Below are 22,886 nucleotides of genomic sequence, written 5' to 3' on the forward strand. Positions count from 1 at the left end.
CGGTGGCGCGCCGATGATGGCCTGTGAAGGATGGCGTGGGTCCCGGAGGCGCGCGGGCGGCACATGCGGGCTGCTGGCGCGATGGTGCGAGGCGGAGGTGCGGCTGGGAGGAGTTAGCGTGAAGCGAGATGGCCGCGCGGCGGCGCGAGGAGGCACAGCAGCGGCGCTGGTGAGCGTGCAGCTAGGGATAGGATTCTCCAGGCGAAAGCCTTTGCCGGCGATCCTGATGGTGGCGATGGCGCCCGAGGGTGTCGTTATTCTCATTAGGGACGTCATGTTGGAGCCCTATCCTTATTGCACAAGGTTCTCTGGGTGAAAACCCTGTCCAGACTCTGGACGAGCGACGGAGGTGCCATTGGCGTCGTCACCTCCTTGGAGGCATCGTCTCTAGAGACCCATCTCGGCCGTGGCATTGCTGATGACGTAGTGGTCATAGGAGGCTGCAGCCGGTGGCAGAGGCAGTTTGGTGCAGGATGGCGAGCTCGAAGGGGGCTGCCGAACTCACGTGGAGGCGATCACAGTTATGGTAGTGGCCAGGGGTTGTTGCATGGGTGTCGGTTTTGACTGCTTGCGGCGAACCGCGGCGGCTGGCGCTGCTTGGTAGCTGTCAGTGCGGCGTGGGACTGCGTCGGAGGATGGCGCTTGCAGCAATCGACATCGTGGGACGACTAGGCTTGCAACATGTTGCCTTGCTCGGCAACTCCGGTGCGGTACATTGTCGGAAGACGGCGCAAGCGACTTCTTTGGCATGCTGGCATGGTGGCGGAGGCTATGTGCGCGGATGAAGCAATGAGATGATGTCGACCTGCAGCTTTGTTTCGGCTATTTGATGGTGATCTTGGGAAACGGGGCAACACTGCTCATCATTCTGATGGCGACATAAGAAACGTATCCGCGACATGGAGTATTGTGGCGGACGTGGTGGGGCCCCCCGCATGCGGTGTCTTCTTCAAGGCTATGAGAGCAAGGTGGAGTCCAACGGCGGGCGGGTGTGGCAAGGCCCCCGCGTGTTTGTGCTATCGCGGTGGCGACTGCGAGGAAGCCTGCGAGAGATCCGTATCTGGTAGTTTCACTATATCAGATGCAATGCAGTGTTGCAGCGGCACTACGGTGATGGGTCCCGCATGACGGTGGTCTTCTCGGTAAGGTGCGGTCTGTTTTTCTCGATTCTCTATCGGTGCGGGGCCACGCCTTGAGGTTATGACGACTACATAAGCGGAAGAAGGTTGATAGGCGCCGCGGCAAGGCTTTGGTTTCGTGTCGACGTTCCAGTCGATCGGGTGGAGTCTTTATTGAGGTCCGTGTCAATGTCCCAATCCGATCGGGCAAAGTTGTCTCGTAGAGACGAGTTGCGCGGCTTGCGTCGATGTGCCAATCTAACCGGCCTAAGTTGTTTGAGTTGAGTTGAGTTCGGCGCGTGTTGATACCTGTTTACCGCGACTTTGTCACGGGGTTTCTCTTATTGTTATAGTAAAAAAAAGAAAGCCCTGACAAAGTCATGTACTGTACCAATTACTAGTACTTTTGGCCGTGGTGTTTCGAGACGGTGCCTGCAACAGAGAAACGCCATTCGTGCAGTTTCGTCCGGTACGCAACGACGGGTATAGTGCTGTGGACTGTAGTGCAGCCAGGCACGCTCCTGCGGTCCAGCCAGCCTGTGCGGCGAAGTAAACGCTAACGACAGGTCATGGTGAAATGTTAAGGTTTCGAAGCTCTCACTGCAGCGTGCTACAGCCAAAAAGGAGCAGTCTCTTCTTCTGACTGGCTGTGCGTACCACGCTGGGCTCCGCTAATTTGTCATCCGTGCCGTGGCCCATGGGCGTATATGGCATGTGAATCAACAGCTAATTTGTCGCCCCCGCCGCCCCCCCCCCCCCCCCCCCCCCCCCCCCCCCCCCCCCCCCCCCCGACTTGCAGCAACAGTAACGCAGCGTGCTGTAGATACACCGTGCACGGCGTGAAGGGTCGGCTGTTCGACTGTGAATCTTTGTTGTGACTTGTGAGTTTTTTTTTAACCGGTGACAAAACGGTGAAAATAAGATGAACAGGAACGCAAGCAGCAAAACTCTCAGTTGCAAGTTTTTCTTTCAAAAAAATATTCATTTGCGAGGTTAGCCATACCACGCAGATTCAGTAGCTGTCACGAGGACTGGGTATATTCGTGCCAGTGTCCCTTTCTCGTCTTTTTACCCAAAAACTCCTGCTTCTTTTCATGGCAGAATGGTCATGGCAGAATGGGACCAAAGGAAATCACAGTACCACACTCCACACTTTCATGCAAAGGATTCCTCAGCATTTGTTTCGGCCTGGCCGCCCAAAGTCAGCTTTCTCAGGGAATCCAAGGCTCCTTTGGGAGGGTTCCGGCTCCGGCTCCTCACGCTCGTCGAAGTTCGGAGGAGCTGGAGTCGCACCAAACGACACGGAGCGTGGAACCGCTTCTGAGCACGTTTAGGAGGAGTCGGAACCGTTTTAGACCTACATGGTGGAGTTAAAAAAAAGTGACTCCGTGGCTCCCGCTCCGCACGTGGAGCTCCTCGCGAGGAGCCCCGCCAAAGGCGCCCTAAATCTACCATCCATTTGTCTATGGTTTTGGGTCAGGCTGCTTGACACGTTGTCTAGTTCCATAAGTTGGTGCGGTACACGGGTGCAGCAGCTGCTGTTTTTTTTTTGGGTGAGGTCATCAAACAAATGCTCCCTCTCAAAAGGTAATTGTCGAATTGTGCAGCAAATTGAGCTTAGCTTAGCGAAATGATACCCTGTCCTTTGGTGCCTTGAGGCAGTTTCGTTTCAGTGTATGGTCAGATGTTATTTCTTCCAATTATCTCAACCAGTCTCTCCTGGTGATAAAATGAGCATCTCAATTCAAACATTTATGCATCCCTTTCAGAAGGTTTTGTACCCGCCACTTGCCACTCCAGTTCTTTTTTTTTATTTGCTTTTGCCGATATTTCAGATGGCCTTTTCTTGAGACGTGAGACCATGGCTATTGTAATATGGACATTCAGGGGCCTCCATGCATGATGTCACACCTACCTGCGCATCCTTTTCAACCTCCGCGCGAGATGAACTCTGTTTCTTCATATAGCTTTCTATTTTCCATGTTTCTAGAAGTAAGCCGTACATTCTCGACCAACCACATTGGCTAATTTTACTTCCTTGCGATTTGATCTTTATTGCATCTTTCTATGTTGCCAAGCTTTCCTCTTATGTTCCCATGGCTCGCGGAAATGAGGACTATGATCTGAGAAGACATCCTTTCGAAGATAGAGTACATCGAGAAAGATTGAACGGAGCACCAGCACATCCAGCACGCGTCTCATCTGCCAACGCTGCCATCGCCTGCGATGGCAGCGGTGCTAGATAAGGCGCGCTCTAGGCATGTGAAGCACTCCTTATAACATACTCGATCTTCCGTAAGGACACCAGCCATAGAAGATGATCAGAAAGAACGTGCAAATGTACAGTAATGATAAAATAAGGAATTAAAATTAGTCGATCAAAAAGAATTGCTCACTTGAAGAAACAAGGAAACCAGAAAGCACTCAGAAAGATAGAGTTGTTCACCTCCGCGTGGATGTTGAAAATAATGGTGCGCAGGTCGATGTGACCTTGTAGAGGCCTGAACCTCCCATACATTATATATTGGCTTGGGTCTGACGCTGCATGGAAGGCCATCGGCAATGTTTGGTAAGTAAGTAAAAGGGTAGAAATGGGAAGTAAGAGGGGCGATTGAAATGATCAGTATCGATCGTTTCCAAGTTCACGGGCTGGGAAAGGATTATTTTGGAAACTTGCATGATCGCTTTGGCAGTGTCAATTTGTTTCCATTGGTTGGTTGGAAAAGGATTGGCGAGAGAGAGAGAGAGAGAGAGAGAGAGAGAGAGAGAGAGAGAGAGAGAGATTGCCTCTTGATCTTGATTCTTGACGTGCAGCGTACGTAGATGATTGTCAGATACGTGCAGTGTAAAAGAAAAGTAAGTAGCATAATTACAATTTACAAGGAAGGTGCAACGAAGGAAACGAAACAAAAGCGCACAAGGTAACAGACAATTAATTAGTTGATGACGCCGTGCCTGTGCCTTCCAGAAACTGCGGTTCGTTTTGGCCCGCGGAAAGTCCTCTTTGTTCTTCCACTGCGTTCGCGTCAGTTTTAGGGAGTGAGTGCTCGTTGCCGGCAAGCGATCTAGCTCAGGCGATCAGGTGATGTATGAGAACGACGGGTCCCTGATGCCCCAATCTTCTCTTTTGACTCCTGCGTGCAGCTTCTGAAGAAGTCTGGGAGCAGCTTCGTGTTCCAAGTCTCTAGTCTTGGTGATGCACTTAAGAGTCTCAGACTGTGAGCAAGAGTCAACAGAGGATCTACGTGCTAGGACCGCGACGGACGAGAAATCTCAGGCTACATGTTCAGGTTGTTCAGGACAGCCAAATTGATTGATTATCCTTACAAGTATCAGCGCTGTAATTGGTTTTTGTAGGTCAAAGATGCGCGTTTCCTTACCAGATTCAGTGCATGGGTCACGCTGGAGGGATGAACTCTGAAGAATCAGTACCACGCATCCGCTACTGCTCGTACTCAATTCACAGCTTATTAGATGTATTGGATAGGAACTCCAGTTCAAAAATAGGTTCATTATTATCTCCGACCTAGATTGGTTGGACTGTCAAGAGATTAAAAAAAAAAGACAAACCAAAACCGTAACAGCAGAAACAATGGAAGTATGGAACCACAAAACTGACTGCTCCCCAATTGTTGGAGACAAATCGCTTTGTCTGACTGGGCAGATATACCTGCATTAAACTATAGCATAACTCATTCACATTATTCTAGATTTTAATACTCCATAACGGATGCAAACACTAACTGTTTTATCAACCTGCAAATGCGGCTCGGGGTCACTAAATTTCATAAGATGCAAGCATAGAGCACAAACACTCAATACTGGATTGTAAACATATTCCTACCATGGACGAATTGAAGTTCAGACTTCACACCTGACAAAAACACACACACATTACCCCCCTCTTCTCTCTCTCTCGATCAACAAGCAAAAGGTGGAAAGCCTCAGCAAGAACACACACGCTACTCCTCGTTTGCCTCATACGACGACCTTTGTTTGGATTCAGAATCGTTGACGTGTGTCGTGCATACATCTATGGATCTACCAGAAGGTTTGGACAGTCTTAAATACGGGGTTGGACATCGAGACGTATCTGACATGGAGACTATGGCGTAGGACGGCGTAGTCTATGTGGCAAGACAAGAACTAGTCAAGGATTAGAAAAAAATACTAGTTGCAATCAGAGTAGAACTCGTCTAGTCGAATCCGACTAATATTTTTGTAAATAACCGACCTGTAACCCTGCCCTCGGCAATATAAGACGAGGCAGGAACCCCCTCCAGAGCAATTCAATCCAACCAACACACAGGACGCAGTGTATTACGCAATCTAGCAGCCTGAACCTGTCTAAATCGTGTGTCAGTGTTCACCTTTGAGTTCCTGATCTCGACGAGCCCCACTAACCAAAACACTATCTCGGACACCCCCTCAGTAGGTTGTCGGGTCTTAACACCGACAACATGCCGCATGTAACCTTCAAAGTCTTTTCAGATCCAGGCATCTCGAACCAAAGCCAGAGGTTAACTGTCACGAGGCCACAAAACACGCCCCCTGCATACGACTGAATCTGGCCGCGTATCTCCCGTAATATCACTCAAAATTGAGTGATATTAATTGTGCCAGTTTTTACAAAAGTTTAAAACTTTTGTGTGAATCATATAAATACATGGTCAAGGTCAACCATCATTTATTTTCTCCAAATTCAAAAGCTAGTAATTAAATTTGTGCATCTAAATTTAAATCGTACTTGCACGAATGATTTGGAGTTTATTTGATTTTATTTCGATCTCATGTGTGTGTTTAATCAAAAATACAACCTAAAACTAACATAATCAAAATCTAATCGAACTAACACCCTGTCTAATTTTAGGCTGTGACCAACTGACCAACCTGCTAACGAGCTTGTCCGACTAATAGCTAACCAACCTGCTGGCCCAATTTAGCACTCGTGCTCCTTGTTGCTGCTAATGTTGCTTAACTTCCAGGCCGAAATCCCTTTTGTTCTCATGCGAGCCTGATCCGGCCATGGAGGCCCAGCTAGCTAGCAGCCTGGCCACCCGATCCACAGCAGGCCATCCCTTCCTTTCTTTTCTTCTTGCCGGCCTGCTAGCCCACCTCGTCCGCTGGCCAGCCCAGCGCGCATCTCGGATAAGAATGGGTATTCCTTAATATGCCACTTTTATAATGGCACCTACATATTTACCACTGGAGATAAGTTTTTACCAACTTATTTACCATTTTTAGTGACGTGTCAAGCCACATCCGCGCGCCAGGGTGCATTAAGCATGGCAAATGACCATAACACCCCTACATTTCTTCTCCAAGCGCCGGTGCTTTTCCTCCCCCAGCGCGGTACGACTTCCTCGACTCCAAGCCGCCGCCCAACTATGTCGCCGGTCTCAGCCACGGCACCACCGAGTTCACCACCCGCTCGGATACCAGGCTGGCCCGCGCGACGCCCGACCTACCCGACCACTCCGCCGTCGTCAGCCCAGCGTCGGCCGCGGCTGAGGGAAGGCGCCCGACGAGGACGACGGCGGGGACGACGGTGGCGCCGACGAGAAGGGGTACGACAGAACCAGAAGTTCGACGAGTTCGAGGGCAATGATGCCGGGCTCTTCTCCAGCGTCGCCGCTGCCCACGACGACCGCGAGGCGGAAGCGGTGTGGGAGAGCATCGACCAGAGGATGGACTCGTGCCGCAAGGACCGCCATGAGGCGCGGCTCAAGCAGGGGATCAAGAAGTACCGCACGTTGAACCCAAAGATCACCGAGTAGTTTGCGGACCTCAAGAGGAAGCTGGGCGATCTGTCCGTGCACGAGTGGGAGAGCATACCGGAGATTGGGGACTATTCGCTGCGCAACAAGAAGCGGTTCGAGAGCTTCATCCTGGTGCTGGACACCCTGCTTGAGAAGGCTGGGCAGGAGCAGGAGCATGTCACGGCGCTTGACCCAAAGAGTCGTGCGACTCGTGGCAGCCGCGCGGAGACGCCGGCGTCCGTGATGCCACGGGCCGGGTGGCCTCGTCGTCCTCGCCACCAAGGTACTCCTAGTTGAGGTCTGGCACGATGGGGGCGGGTAGGGAGAGCACGGCCTCGGAGGCGCGGATGCCGACGAGGAGCGCGAGCTAGTAGCGGGAGACGCAGGCTGAGGTGCACGGCGCACGGGTGTCCCACATGCGGCGGAGGACTTGAAGAGAGGAGCCGCGGGAGGTTGAAGATGACCCTGATGTTCGGATACCACACGTCAGTGGCGGGAGAAAGGAAAAGACATGGCTAACCTGAGGAATGCAGGGGTATTATGGTCATTTGCCATGTTCAATCCACCTTGGCGCGCGGATGTGTCTTGACACGTCAGCAAAAATGGCAAATGTGTTGGTAAAACTTCTCTTCGGTGGAAATATGTAGGTGCCATTCTAAAACTAGCATCTCAAGGAGTGCCCATTCTAACGATGGCAAATAATTAAATATCTCCCTACCCTATTCCTCTTTCTCCTTCATGTGGACACCGCCACCTCTCACCTGCTCTGCTTTGCATTGAGCGCCTCCCCCACAACGTGACAAGGAGAGGAGCGTTCCCTGCAGCGTTTGCCGCGCACCGTACCTGCCGCGGTAGCGCCCACCACCGAGCCCGACCTCTCCATGTGCGCTGGCACACCAGCCGCTCTCACGCGTGCGGCACCGCTCCGCCCAGCTCCGCCTGATGCGCGCCATGCATCCCACGGTGCGGACGCAGAGAGTCCCCGGTCGTCCAAGCCTTGCTGCCCCTTGCCAAACCCTAGACCTTGTCCTACAAATACCCACCGCCGCCACCTCCCTTTTGACCCGACCAGCAGGGGGGAACCCCAATTCCAAGCCGCCGCCACCACTGTTCCTGGGAGGGAGAAGAGAGGAGGGTAGCCATGGGGAGGAGTAGATGCCCTCCGCCGCGCGCGAGCCAAGAAGCTCCAGCGCCGATGACACCCGGAGCGGTGCTGCTCCAAGCCAGCGCCCTCGTCGACAACGACGACGAGCTGGAGCTGCTGAGCGTTGACACTAAGCGAGGGAGAGCATGAACGCAATGACGCCATGGCCGAACCATGAGCTTGACGATGACTGCGCCATGCCCGCCACCACGCTTGCCGAGTTGAAGCCGAGCGCGAGGAGGAGACCGCCACTACCGCTGGGGGAAGCCGAGGTGACGACACCCTTGCCGAGCAGAACCGCGAGCCTGCTGCGCCACCTCATCCCTGCTCCACCGTCTCCCCCGCACCAAGTTCCTCACCGCCAAGCCCTCCGGTGAGTGCCGCTCTCCTTCCTCACCGAAGCCCTTTTGCCAGCTTTCGCGCCAATGTGAATGTTGTCATCGCTCGCGTCTTGTCCGACCTTCAAGCCGTGAGCGTGTCATGCAGGTGCCTGCCGAAGCTGCCGCCGCGCTGCCGTCTTCCCACGCGCCGCCGTGGTCGTGAACGGTCGAAACTCGACTCACGACCTAGCCTCACTTGCCCACGCGCGACGCGGCCTTGCTAAGGTCGTGGCTAGACCACGGACCCGCGCACGCGAGCGCACCGCTCCCTCGCCGGCACAACCATTCCGCCACCTAGCCAGGCCCGATGTTGCGCCGCCACCAAAACCCGACCAAAGGCTAAGCCCTGGACGCCCAAAGCCACGACCAAGCTGCCTGGAACCTCACCGCTGACGACTGTCGTCGGTAGCCGCTAAACCACAGCCCAGTCGCACACCGCCGTTGCGGATCACCTTTGGGGCAATCCGTCAAGCACACCGCGAGCGCCTCGAACCAACCAATGGGCGGCAAGCCACACCAGTGGCCACATGTTGAAGTGGCCACACGGGCCACAGAAGATCCGTGCGCCAGACCCAACGTGTGGCAGTCGCGTCAGCGTTGCGTGGATCGCCACGTAGGTGTAAGAGCCAGCCTATATCTGTCTGTAGACCACACGTGCCTGCTGAATCGACAGCCGCGTGGCTAACACGTAGGTGCTACACAGACGTTACAGCTAACCTAAAGCTAGTCTACGGCTACCCTATAGCTAACAAGGGTGCCACATTAGCACGCGGGACCCACTGACCGGCGGACCGTTGACTGGTCAACATTCACCGCTGACTGGTGACTCATTGACTCAGTCAATGCTAACATGGCAAGGGCTATGCCCACTGACCTGTGGAGCCCACCGATTGACCGGTGGGGCCCAGATGACCGCTGATCATGCTGATGTCAGCAGACACGTGGCGTACTTCCGTGTTGCCACGTGGCACAACTAGGAGCTGACACGTGTTACCTTAATAAGATGTTTCCGAATTTAATTAAATAAATCTTTTAATCTTTAAAAATTTATAATTCATTTGAACTTCGAAAAATATGAAACTAGTTGCAATAAATTCGTAAAATTGAACCCGTGCTGTTTGTAGCTAGTTTGGAGTTATTTTGATCTTCTATCTTGCTGTTTTTAGTGTTTGTGCATTAGATGTATTGCCTGTTATTTATTTTTGCGTCGCATCTCGTATATGTTTGTAGACTCGAGCTGTGACGACTAAGAAGATCCTTCAACCTTGACTTCACCACCGAGGACTTCGACGACAATGAATAAGGTGTCATGTCACTACCAATCATATAGATTTTATGCATACTTAGTTGCTAGCACTTTATTTATGATGCTTGATGATGATGGATTGCATAGCCAATATTTTTAGCCATGCTTTGATAATCATTTATCCTATTTTTCTTGTTACCTATTTTTGTGGACTAGCTACAGACCCCTAGCTAGTCCACCGCACTTATATCCATATACATGCTTTTGAGTTATGGATGGGCATATGTTATAGTTTTGGTGATGGGATTCCTTGAACACCCTCGCGTGTGCTTTGGGTGAGTGTGACTCCTTGATGTGTTTTGGCGGGAGCGAGCCGTGGTTGGTACTGAGGAGTGCCTTGCCAGGAGAGAGCATTCTAGACTCTCTCTATACCCTGCACCTGTGGCAAGTACCTTGTTTGATACTGAGGAGCAGGTGACGTACTTGTACGTTGCATGTACTTCGACACATATTGTGGAGTAGAGTGCTCGCTCTCGGTTGCTTAAGGACCGAGTCAATTTACCACTAGTCACAACAACTATTTTCGTACATATCGCTTGCTTACGTTATGGGTGGGGGTTTGGTCCAAGACTTGTGGTGGATAGTGCTTAGCCTGTATACAGATTGGAGGATCAGTATAAGGAATTTGAGGCGTTGGCCTGCCCTGACCAGACTGCACCCCGGCAAGGGTAGGTTTCATAGCTTCGAGTTCATCACTGGTGGCGGCGTGCCCTGCAGTTGAGGATGGTTCCAGACTCAGGAAACATGAGAGTGCTATCCACTTACTAGGGCTCCAGCTGTTAGGTGGGGTTTGGATGGTTAATCCCCGTTCAGGCTCCATCTGCGCAGCTACATATGTACAACATCTGCAGAGTGTATAACCTATAGTTATAGTCCGTGTCCATTGGTTATGGACAGTGCCGGTAACTACCGCTACTTCTGACTAGACTTTGTTTACTCTTCTACCTTCCCGTTTTTTGAGTTAGGCCGGCGTTTGCCGTTGAGATGTGAGGGAAGGGAGCTCTCACATCGTCTAGTGTGTTTGGGTGCTGGATCCTTGGGTGAAGGATCCAGTAACTTGTGGCGACTTCCTTGATTGAGGTGTTGACCTCAGAGATGGTATTGCTTTGATGCAACCCTGATTGCTGCTGCTGCTTAAACCTTTACAGCCACATATAAGTTTATGCATGCATATATAAGTTTATCCGTGCATATAGTAATATTTCCCCCGTTTCCTTGACTTTTTGCTATTGGGAGTTGACATAGTCTACCCGCTTCTCGGGATGATGGTGGCTTTTCAGGGTCGGAGCCTGACTACGACTTCGACAACGACGGATGGGAAGACTAGGTATGGTCCTTCGCTCAAGTCGCCTCTGGAGTTGGAGTTCGCCATAGTTTATGTTTCCGCTGTGTAGATGTTCTACCTTTCTTGTACCAGTCCTGATGGACTGGTACCATCATGTGCTGAAGAGATGTACTTAATGACTATGATATTTAGGCCCTGTTTGGCACAGCTCCACTCCTAAACTCCAGCAACTCCATCAAAAAATTCAGCCAAACACCCCAACTCCAAAACTCCATGGAGTTGCCAACTCCATGGAGCTGTAGTGCAAATGGAGGTGGAGTTTTGGAGCACCTCTTTTGCTGCTCCAGAAACCACTCTTTTGAACCTCCTCGTGGAGTTGGTGGATAATTACCCACCAATGCCACTGGTTACATAGAAAAAACGGTTCGTTCTATTTTCCTCCGATACTCCACGCACTCGTCTCCACCGTGCCTTGGCCGCCCTAGCCCCGCCGCCGGCCGCACCCACCACCGTCGGCCCGAGCCCCGCCGCCGGCTGCACCCCCCGTCGCCGGCCGCACCCCCCGCCGCCCGCGCTAGACGCTCCCCACGCGCCTCAACCCCTTCGGTTGAAGGTCCCCGCCGCCAACCGCAGCGCCCCTCCGGCGGCCGGAGTGCCCCGCCGCCGAAGCCCGCCGCCGGCCGCAGCGCCCCTCCGGCGGTCGGAGCGCCCCGCCGCCGAGGCCGCGGCCAGCCGCAGCGCCGATAGCTGTGGCCGACGGTGTTCTGTAATGCCTTGTGTTGGTCTGGCTTATCTGCAAAATCAAGATTTTCTTCTAAATTTTGGGATTATTGTTGGTAAGCATTAAGCAATGTCAAGTTCTTACTTCTTAACTAGCTCAGTGGACGCAGAACCGGCCTCCGATGACAAGGGTGATTTATGAGAAATGTGATGTATATATGTTCCTTTTTGGTCTCATTCAAGATTTTGTTATAAAGTGATCCGTTCATATCCAGAGGAAGAAGAAGATGGGATAGAGAGGATAACAAGTGGGACCTGAATTAGGAGGCAACAATGGCAATCTACATTGAAATTGGTCTTTTTTGGAGCTGAGAGCACCCAACTTGCCAAACACCTCATTTTAGTTCTGGAGTTCTGGAGTGGAGCTAGCTCCACCTGAAGTTCTGGAGTGGAGCAGCTCCACCCAGAGCTGGAGCCATGCCAAACAGGGCCTTATAATTGATTGTTACTCTATATTTCTGTGTTGGTATTATTTGTACTGTCTGAGATAGGAATTCGCACGTGATAGCAGCTTGAATTCTTAGAAATAGAAATTCGGATCGTTTCATCCGAAGCACACGACGAACTGCGGAGCGCAGCACGGGGTTCATCTTATTGCTGCGATTCCTCGGTTTGAGATTGGGATTTCCCGGCAGCGTTGTCCGATTCAGTTTCATTGAAGTGATTCAGGTCTAGTTTTAGATGTGCCAGTGGCCTGAAATTTTTTTCAATACTGCGGTATACCTTACGTACATATACTAGTAGTATATACGAGTGAACCAGTCTATCAACTCTGTTGCAACTGGTACATGACAAGAGCGAGAACTAGAGGCGTGACGCGTTATTCCGGCCGGCCGGAGGCGGGCGCTGGATCACGCCGGCGTGAGGCCGTGCTTGAGCGCGGCCTTCCAGACGACGTCGATCCGGTCGACGTCGATGGCGCCCACCTCGTGGTGCTCCCACCCTTCCAGGCAGTGCACGACGCCGCCGGCGTGGCACGCGTGCACCACCCCGCGCTCCATGGTGTACTCGCAGCAGCCGAGGCCCTCGACGTCCTTGGGGAGCCTCATGGCGGCGAGCTTGCCGTAGGTGCAGTCACGCCGGAAGCCGATGATGGGGGGCACCACGAACTGGTGGAAGTGGGTGCCCGCCGGCGCCCACCGCTGCTCCCGCGGCGACAGCCACTTGCCCACGATCCATGTCTGCCACCACACACAGTTCACCGGCGTCAGCAAAAGCTGCTGTCTCATAACAGCAATGACATGACGAATAACACCGGTTTCAGTTTACTGATCTCTACCTTGCAGCTCTGCGCAGCCTGGTACTTGGTGACCTGCACGAGGAACTGCTGGGACTCGGCCGGCGCCTCCCTCTGGATCTTCAGGAACCTCTCCGTCGACACCGTCAGCATCTGAAATAACCCAAGACAGAACATTCAGGAGTATTTCCTAATAACTTCTTTGTTTCAGAACGACATCATTGGAATCCAAGCTCGATCCAGTTGGGTTGGGTTCAGAGTGCACACGTACCAGGACCCTGATCTTCTTCCTGCAGAGGTAGAGCGCGATGGCCCTGCCGAGCTTGGACGTCGCGCCGGTCAGGAACACCTCCTTCACGTTGCTGGGGATCTCGTTGAGGATCACGGCCGCCGTCAGGGTGTTGCCATGCACCACCCTCACCCTCAGGTTGGGGTGCTTGCTCACGAACAGGGTGCCGCCGCCATTGAGCGCCTCGTTCTGAAAAAGGAGGAGGAGAAGACATGTTCAGTGGAATGTTTTGGTTGTTGCTTGTTCTGAACAGTATCAAAATTAACAGAGAGCTGTAAAATAAACGTTAACCTTGTTGAGCGCAGCAAGGCTGATCACTTTGACGCCCATCTTGTCCGCCCTCAGAATGGCCAGCTCGATCTGCCGGTTGATGCCCTTCTTCGCCGATGGAATGAAGTACTGCAGTTCGACAGGTAAAACAAAACACAGTCAGTGCCAAAGCAAAGCAAGCTGTTTTCTGTCATCGGTCGAGTTTCATGCACCGACCAATTCAACCAAAAATGAATAATTCAACCAAAAAGGCTGGTGGTAACCTGGAAGCCGTATCTGGGGACGCTCCAGGTCTGGTGGAGCCGGCCGTGGAGGAAGTAGAAGCTGACGGTGAAGGTCTTGGAGCAGAACCACTGGAGGACCATGAAGGCGAAGGCGAGGGGCCAGAGCGGCAGCAGCACGAGGTGGGTCGAGAAGGGCAGCGAGCTGCAGGAGCGGAACCCGAAGGGCACGTGCATCGACGACACCACGTCCACCACGTGCGCCAGGAACACGAAGTCCGGCACCCGGTCGTTCATCCCTGCAACGCCAGCGTTCTCGCAGTTTCATCTCTGTTTACCAATTTACTTACTGTGCTGTTGCAAATTACTACTACTTAGTAGCAGTTAAACTGTTAAAGTGATCTTCAGATTAACCGAAGGGTGAATTAGAGGACCAGCAGGAACAGAAATACCTTGGTCGACCTCCTTCTGAAGCTCCCAGGATCTGGAGTTGATGGTCCCGCCGAGGGCGTCGAACAGGGGCATGAACAGGCAGAAATTGCAGTCCTTCTCCCTGTGATGCAGGCTCAAATACCTGCGAAACCTCCACATGGACGCAGTGGTTAGTCAGGCCCAGCATCCTTAAAACCGAACAAAAGGAGTTGCAAAATTGACAGCCATTGCAAGGCCGTTTTTCAGTCCATCAATGATATGTGTCCCACGCATGTGTCCCTTGTTCTTTCTCATAATGCATAGAAGCCGCGTGCATGTCCGAAACGGCAAGACGATCAACCACAAGTGGGCGGACAACATGATGACATGAAGTATGATCCATGGATCTCGATCGCGCCAGGCAATCTGAATCCTGAACGGACAACTCGTAGGACCAGTGTGAAACACCCCCTCCCTGTCCGAGGATCATTGATTGCCCAAACACGGGCTGCTGATCATCCTTTGCTCCGTTTTCGCGACCCCGTCGCCGTGCCGACTGCCAAGTGCCAACGCACTCCGGCCCGTAGCCGTACACGGCCGGCCCCCGCTGTAAACGCTAGCCGACCACTGGCCACAGGACGGCGCGCCCTCACACGAGCTCGCCGGCCCGGCCTGCCTGCCGCCGCAATGAAGAGGGACATGTGCACGGATAGCTCATCCGCAGCACGAACCATGTAGCCGGCGAACCAGACACGGCGGCACATGCCCGCGGCGTTACTACCGGACCCCGGTCGGTCGGGGTCCGCGCACGGCTCTGTCGCCGCCGCGAGCTTTGATCCCCGATCCGTGTGGTCTGAACTCTGAAGCAGCGTAGGTGCCTCGTACTCCGTACAGTGTCCGGCGCTGTGACGACAGGGCCGGGAAACCGTCTGGGTCATGCTGGCCAGGGCAGTTAGGAATTTGGTGTCGTTGTACAGGACGATCGGCGCAGCGAGATGAACAGGAACATTCCGATCGGAACAGCCGAGATCTGCACGTACTAAACTAGCGGGGGGGGGGGGGGGCGGGTGATGTTTGGTTTTCCTGGTTAATGGCAGGTTTGTGGTCACCGAGACGACAAAGAGCTCAAAGTTCAAAACTAATCCCGATCGGCCCGGCCATGTTGTGCCCATGTGGACTCACAAGAACAGTGCAACACCAGTGTCCTTTCCATCCTAAAACAGTAGAAACAACACTGCAACCTGCCAGCATGTTTGAGGTTGGGCCGTTTGGGGTTTGCTTCGGCAGCTCGCGGCGTTGATTGGAGCTTTTCATCAGAAAAATGTTGATTGGAGCTTAGCTCAATGGGACAATGGCGCCACCTTTCCTTTCCCGCATAAATACGGTAGGTGGAAGAAGGAAAATCTTTTGGGTTGGTTGGATGGCGCTGCCAATCACGGCCATGCACTGGCACCTACTGTTCGCACGCTCTTGCACCGAGTGCCAGACATACATGCTCGTCTACACAGCAGCACAGCACAGGAGGAAGTAGGAGTGATTAAAGCTTAGCTTACGTCGGGGTGTAGATGAGGTATCTGAGGGCGGGGACGGCGGCGAAGGCCCTGTGGGAGATGACCTCCACGTTGCTGTACCCCATGCACCGGAGGTAGTCGAAGAGGAGGACGTGCGCGTAGACCAGGCTCACGGACCCGGCGCCGGCGGTGAAGGCGCCGGCCAGCGGGGCCACCATCGCCGCCGTCAGGATCAGCGCCTCCAGCGGCGTGCCGAACCCGGCTGCAGAGAAAGGCAGACAGACAAGATCGATCAAGTGACAAGTGAGTGATTATGCATTTACAACCTCTAACAAACGTCGTTATCGCGGGAAAGCTCCCTGCGCATCTCTGTACCTGTGAACGGCTGGGTGACGGGGGACGAGTGGTGCTTGGCGTGGTACTGGCTGAGGAGCGGGACCCGGTGCAGCGCCCTGTGGGCCCAGTAGAAGGCCGGCTCCGAGACGGTCACGTGCAGGAGCAGCGCCAGGGCCCACCCGCGCGGGTCCCACGCGCGGAGCTCCGGCACGCCCGGGAACGCCGGGCTGTTGGCCACCATGGCCGCGATCAGGGTCTGCAGGATCACCAGGTTATCCCTGCGCGACAACAAGTCATTTGGCCTTAATTGGCATCACCAAGCCATCACACGTATCCTCTGTTTTTATTGTTTCCATCTTTTTTTTAAAAAAAAAGATAACGAGACAAGGATGACAATAAATTCTGCAACATATATGTTGATTTGACATATGTGACTTGTGAGCATGTACCTTGACTTTTACAAAACAGAACATGTGCATAATGACGATGATACTAAAATCAGGATGATTTCAAATAGAGACAATTCCCTATTGACACTAAGTAAAGTTAGTGATTCTTTTCTTGGCTTTAAAAGGTTCAACCTCCCTTATTTGATTTTCATTCCCTACAGGACAGTTCATTTTTCCATCCAATACCTGTTAACTGCCACATGAAATGACAAATTTGACCCTATGATCATCAAAGCCAGCGCGTGAGACATCAGCCACACTTGAGCTACTGAGGCAGTGCCGTTAACTTCACGAGCAGCAGCAGCAACGGCTCTGGCCGCGTGAACCTCAGCGTGCGCCGCCTCTCGGCGCAGATAACGGTATATGAAATGTGTAAGCATAGCCCTTTCGAGGAGCGGGCACGCCTGTACGTGCAACCGCAAGGATCAGTTCTGATACCCACTTGTAACACCCCGTCCTCCAAAGGAACACCGCACAACCCTTCCGAGGGGTAGGCACGCGTACTACACTTTCGTCCTCGCTTCGTATAAAAAAGTTAATCCGAAGATGTTATGGCTGGTAGATAAAGGCTTATAAGTTGGCTTCATCCTTACTCAACTAGCAATGTGGTACTAAACATGCGACCTGCGCTCATGAGCTATTATTGGACCTCAACCAAATTGGATCACAGAACGAAACTTAAACTTAGTGTCAAATAGGGAAGGCTGAAATTTCGAGAGCTAAGCAAGGAATCACTCATTTTATTAGTGTCAAATAGGAAAATTTCTCTTTGGAATACCACTCATACACGGGTTTTCTCTTCTCTAAAGCATTTCCGGGCTACTCAAAAAAATTGAGGACGGATTTTCTTGAAGAAAGAGGACACTTAATCCTCGTTCTATCTATTCTTACCAATCCTCCATCAGAGTGCACTGAAAAAGCATATGGACTCATAAAAAAGAGCTGAAAAGTTGATATGAGTCCAAACAAAAATACGCAAATTCGGTCCGGACACGCTACAGTGTCATGCAGTCTGGATCATTATGATGATGATGTGATGCTACTTGTTTCCTCATCTAATCATTAGTAATTCACTATAGCACTTTGCAATCAATTTAATAAGGAGCACCTAAACGCAGATAGAATCACTGCGCATTTACTGCGCGCCGTGAATGACCAAGGCCCCCAACGGCCCGCCCAACCTTAAAGCAAAGGCGGAGGGGCCAATCCAATCACACATGAGAAGTGAGCAGAAGGGAACTGTAGGCGCAGGCCATATCTGGACGGCCCTTGATCCTCCAGCTGCAAAAACTAGAGACGATGCCCTAATAAATATTTTCCCTATTCAGACAGACGTCTTTTTCAAAAAATTGAAATGGTCGTGAATTAGTACTATAGCTATACATGCATGATTACACTAGTCCTGTTCGTTTAGAATCTCCAGCTATGTGGCCACGTCAGCTCAATCATGCTATCAGTAAAATCCCTGTGATCCAGACGTGTGAGAGTTTCCTAGCTAGCGAGCTCAGCCTGCTCAGGACGTACGATCAAGAACAGCTAGCCATGGCGATGAGCAGAGAGATGATAGAGCGGTGTGAGCGGGTGCTATAGCTTTAATTACCAGTCCCACTCGGCGTCGATCTGGCGGAAGTCGACGCCGTCCTTGACGACGCGGCGGCGGCGGGTGAAGAAGAGCATGTTGCCGTAGGAGAACCAGAGCTGGAAGGTGAGCGACCGGAGCGCCAGGAGGAGCAGCAGGTGGAGGCACCACGAGTCCAGCGGCGGGCTCCCCGTCTCCCTCCACGCGTGCGCCGCCTTCGCCACCAGAGGCCCGTACAGCAGGTACTGCACGCACGTCATCGGAAACGAAACAAGATCAGTCAGCTATGTACTTCGTCGTCTACATGCCAAGCAAGAACATCAAGCCGCAGAGATGATGATGATCAATAAGCTAAGCTATGCATTGGTTTCCATGCACGGTGTGGCTAGCAGGTTCTTGCCTTGTAGGAGCCGAGGCTTGCCCATGGCCAGGAAGCCAACGGAGAACCCATGGCCTGGTCCTGCCCGGGAAGAAGAGAGTCACAGGGGTCAGGTGTGTGTGTGTGAGAGAGAGAAAGAAACAGAGCGGGAGGACGGGGGAGAGAGAGAGAGGGAGCGCTAGCCCGTGTGCGTTGGGATATCTCTCAGCTCGAATGCGTCTTGGACGCCACCGCGTCCCTATTTATAACGAGAGGAATAATCCGCGGCAAAAAATAACAAAACAAAACAAAGCCAAAGGCCAGCTGCTCCGTTCCTTTTTTCCACAAAATTTATTTGGTTGGCAGCTGCTGAGCTCCAGCGTGGTGTAATATTCTCACTTTCCAATTAAGCAAGCAAACATCACGGTGAAACATTCTCAGTACTTTTATTTCACTTTTTTTTCTCAAGTTATGGTGATGTGTGAGTGTGATTGTGGCTGTAATTCTCGACACCGTGCGGAAATCTCTTTATCTCGACCTCACTCAGTGGTCGTGGTAAATCTAGAACCATGCCATTTTTACAAGTTGTAACTATACTAAAAAAAGACATTGATGCACTCACGCAACCGAAAGTTAACACTGTTTTGTGACTCGATGGAGTAGTACGAAAATGTACTTCCAAAAGTTAACCACTGCTGTAGTCCTATAAAAGAAAAACAAACACAGCCGTGCAACAAATCAACTCGTTCTTGCCTCCTTCAGTACTGGCCATCCAAAATGGTTGCAACCGTTCAGCCCATTTCTGCTAGCACGGCCAGAAAACTGAGCATTGGTCCTATCCCTTAGTACCGGTTGATTTTTGACCCGGTACTAATATAAGTATTAGTACCGGGTTTAACGGCTAGCTCCCCAGGACCTCGTTTAGTACCGGTTGGAGCTCCCAACCGGTACTAACTGTCCGCCCGCCCCCTTATCTCTTCTCTTTCAACATTATCTCTTCTCTTCTCTCACATTTATCTCTTCCCCTTCTCTTTTCTCCCCAACTGCTCTCCTCCACGGCACAGCGCACGTAGGCTCTCCCCTCCCCACACGTGCTGTCCCTCTCTCCCCCTTCTCTCTCCCGCCGTCGCCCCCTCCCCCTCCCTCTCTGGCGACGGCCACCACCTCTCTCACTCCCTTCCTCCCTCCACTTCTCACTCTCGAGGCCGGCCGGCACCTCCTCTGCCTCCCCTCCGCTCCCCCTCCGCTCGCCCCTCACCGGCAGTGAGGAGCAGCGGCGGGGCGAGGTGAGGCGGCAGCACGCAAGGTGAGATCCGGCGACGTGGGCAGGGGCGATGGCGGGCGCGGGTTGTAGGCCACGACGGCGGGTGTGGCCAGGAGCAGGCCGCAGGCGGTGTCGACAGCGGGCGCGGCCGGGAGCAGGTTGCAGGCGGCGTCGATGGCGGATGCTGTTGCGGGCGACAGCGGGCGCGGATCTGGATCTAGGTGTGTCCCTCTCCCCCTCTCCCTCCATTCCTCTCACTCGATTCGACCGCCGGCAAGAGGCCAAGAGGCCGATGGAGACGTAGGGCCCAAGGGTGGCGATGGGGGCAAAGGCGGCGGCCGGTGGGATGCAGCTCGTCCCACGGCGGCGGGGTGTGACTCAGGCGGTCGGGTTGGTGGGTAGGGCTCAGGCCGGTGGGATTTCTTTTTTTTTTATTTTTTAATACATCTTTAGTACCGATTATTTGACCCGTACTAAAGGTCCCTTTTAGTACCGAAGTAGCAATACCGGTTGCACAACCGGTACTAAGGGGGGTTAGGAACCGGTACTGAAGATGCTTTCCCAGCAGTGTAGTGTCCAGCTAGGCATGTACAGGATTTTTTGGGGTGCCTGTACGTACTGCGTGGCATCCGTACGTCGTGGTCCATCTGGTTTTCGGGGACCTCTCTGTGCGTATGTGCGTGCCTGTTCAATGGGGTTCCAGTTGCTGCAACATTCCGCACGACGTTGTTCTTGAATTTGTTGCGCGATAACTAAAACCAGCGATCGGGAATGTATCATCTAACGACCCAGAATTAATGGGGCGACTCGCATGGTCCAATTGGCTACAGCTAGTTGGTCATGATTCTGCTCTTCTTTCCCCGTTTGTTTCTTTTTTTTTAAGGAATTCTACTTGTTTCATGATGTGTTGGTAAGTTAGTAGTGGTAAATCAGTACATGCATGGTATGTTACTCCTCTGTCCCCACATACCATTCTTTTTAGTTTATGTAGATACATAATGATATATATCTAGATATAAGTATCAATCTATATGCATATCTAAAGTTATGTACTTAGAAAAGTCAAAATAAATAGTAATTTAAGATAGATGGAGTATATCTTTATAAGGATAGTAATCGGAGGCTCGGCACCAATCGTAGAAGAAAATGTTGGAATTCTTATGTCAATCGGTAAAAACTTGAAATTTCTATATTCTTCAAAAAAGAGAGGAAAAATCTCACTATCCAGTTTCTCTGTCGAAGTACATAAAAGTAGGAAAATATCTCAGCATCCAATTTCTTTAACAAATGGAGTACCTATGGCTATGACTTTGTCTATTTGACACATGCACCCTTATAGTGTATAAAATTATTAAATAGACATGATTGAGCTCCTGAAAAAATAGAAATAATTCGTGACTAGGTATAGTCTAAACACAATACTGCTCATCCTTTGATGGGCTTATCACCACCTTCTGGTGGAACATTTGAAAAGAAAGCAACATGAGAACATTCAATCAAGAGTTCAAACCAGTCGATAAAGTGACTTTCCTAATAAAAGAAGACATCCAACAAATTCAGAATGGCGACCCAAGCGATCACAGCCTCTTCCATCTAGTTTCTTTTCTTGGGAGCTGTTTTTGTGTTGCCTGTTCTTTGGGCTCCAGCCCCTAGTTGATAGTCGGTGTCGTTTTGGTGATCATTTTTCTTTTTTCTTAAGCTGCGAGGGCAGTTGTGGGGTCGCTTGACTCTCATAGCTATTGTTTGTATTTGTTTCTTTTCTCCTAATAAAAATTTGGCAATTCTCTTGACGTCTGTTAAAAAAAATACCGCTCATCCTGATTTCCGCAAAACGCCTTTCTACACACCGGGAGCTGCTTCAGAGTATACTCCTACGTGATATTTGTATGGTGGGTCCCAAGACTTTCCCTAAGGTCCTTAAGGGAAGGCTCTAGCTGGCCCAAGGGATGATCTATTTCCTAATACACAACACATAAGTAGAACTAGAGTTTTTATCCAAAGAGGTTTATATTTAGACAAAATTATCTATGGAGTCTATGAGATTTGAGCAATAATTGTAAGTCGTCAACCACCACTGCCAAACCCTAACTAGCCTGAACCTAAATTAGCCGACGAACATGTCAACAATGGTGTGCGCATCACATGCACGTCACAAATCAAGAGACACATTTCCACCACCACCATAGCTGAACAATCTCATCGCCTCTGATTAGCCATAATATAACCAAAGTCCCTACGCTTCATGTATGCAAATTGAAGACTTCAACAACATATGTATCGCTAACTCATCATCATCAAGATTAAGGCACATCTCAATTTGATCTCTTGTATATTAGCCAAGGTTAGTTCCATGCATTATACGAGTTTACATGTCTAGCTTCGTTAGGCGCACAGGTTATGGCTGAAGATATTTTCAATCTCACTGGGTTTCACAACAACAACCACTCTCCATACCACTGAAAGTTTAGAGTAAATACTGCATAGTACCTTCGTCCTTGCAAGCGCATCATTGCCGTGACAAGTTTGTGTGGCCATGCCCGTTCCGTTGGCCCGTCCGAAGTCCTATTCGTCCACTCATCAATGTTCTCGTACGCGCTGAGACTTGGCCTGTGGCCTGCATTGCGTTGTAGTACCGTTCCACTCGATTCGAGGTTCGCAGAGACGCAGAGTCGCAGTTGCAGGTTTAATTCACACCCCAGTCAGTCTGGCGGATCAAACGGGCTCAGACTTTTCCTACCAGAGCACACAGTGTAGTAGTAACTGCGGTGTGGTCGTGCCAGGACAACCGGAACCTACCCTCACCAAGTCACCATGTTACTTGGGACTACCCCGTGGTACTTGTATACAGTTCCAGTAATAAAACAGCAAAGATTTTTACCGAGCAACTGATCGAGACTCAGTCAGGGACCTGCCTCACTATCAGTGTAGTAAGATTTTACAGATCCTAGTACGCTGCTGGCGACTTGATGCGATCGCAGTCCCCTTCAAGGCTTCAAGTTAGCTTAAATTTTACCGCCAGCCTTGTGAATTCAGATCCTGCCGATCGAGCTGCGTCGCCTGGCCATGGTCAGTGGCTCAGCGCGAGCTCCTGCAGCGGCAGCGCGGCCGCGGCCGCCAATGCCGTCTCCCCCGACCGCCCGGCGCTGCCACGCTGCCATCGCGTCCCGGCGTCCCGGGGCTACCGGCCAA

General features: G+C 51.7%; 1 protein-coding gene across 1 annotated transcript; it reads right to left on the reverse strand.

The window, feature by feature from the left end:
* Positions 1–12,444: 12,444 nt before the first annotated feature.
* Positions 12,445–18,679, reverse strand: LOC117851229 (very-long-chain aldehyde decarbonylase GL1-3). Its single transcript, XM_034733009.2, has 10 exons — positions 18,476–18,679; positions 18,097–18,320; positions 16,087–16,325; positions 15,754–15,973; positions 14,242–14,363; positions 13,832–14,088; positions 13,590–13,697; positions 13,281–13,487; positions 13,052–13,162; positions 12,445–12,953 (listed from the first exon to the last, which is right to left on the reverse strand). Exons 1-10 carry the CDS (start codon positions 18,524–18,526, stop codon positions 12,624–12,626), a joined length of 1,869 nt encoding a protein of 622 aa, XP_034588900.1. The 5' UTR covers positions 18,527–18,679; the 3' UTR covers positions 12,445–12,623.
* Positions 18,680–22,886: the final 4,207 nt, after the last annotated feature.

This window comes from Setaria viridis, chromosome 4 (genome assembly GCF_005286985.2).
Source record: "Setaria viridis chromosome 4, Setaria_viridis_v4.0, whole genome shotgun sequence".
Classification (NCBI taxonomy): domain Eukaryota; kingdom Viridiplantae; phylum Streptophyta; class Magnoliopsida; order Poales; family Poaceae; genus Setaria; species Setaria viridis.

Excerpts from the sequence above, each read along its gene's own strand:
- LOC117851229 (XM_034733009.2), bottom strand. The coding sequence starts at position 18,526 with ATGGGTTCTCCGTTGGCTTCCTGGCCATGGGCAAGCCTCGGCTCCTAC. Across the intron at positions 14,364-15,753 it reads TACCTCATCTACACCCCGAC|GTATTTGAGCCTGCATCACA; the intron begins GTAAGCTAAGCT and ends GAGGTTTCGCAG. Across the intron at positions 13,488-13,589 it reads GCCTTGCTGCGCTCAACAAG|AACGAGGCGCTCAATGGCGG; the intron begins GTTAACGTTTAT and ends CTCCTTTTTCAG.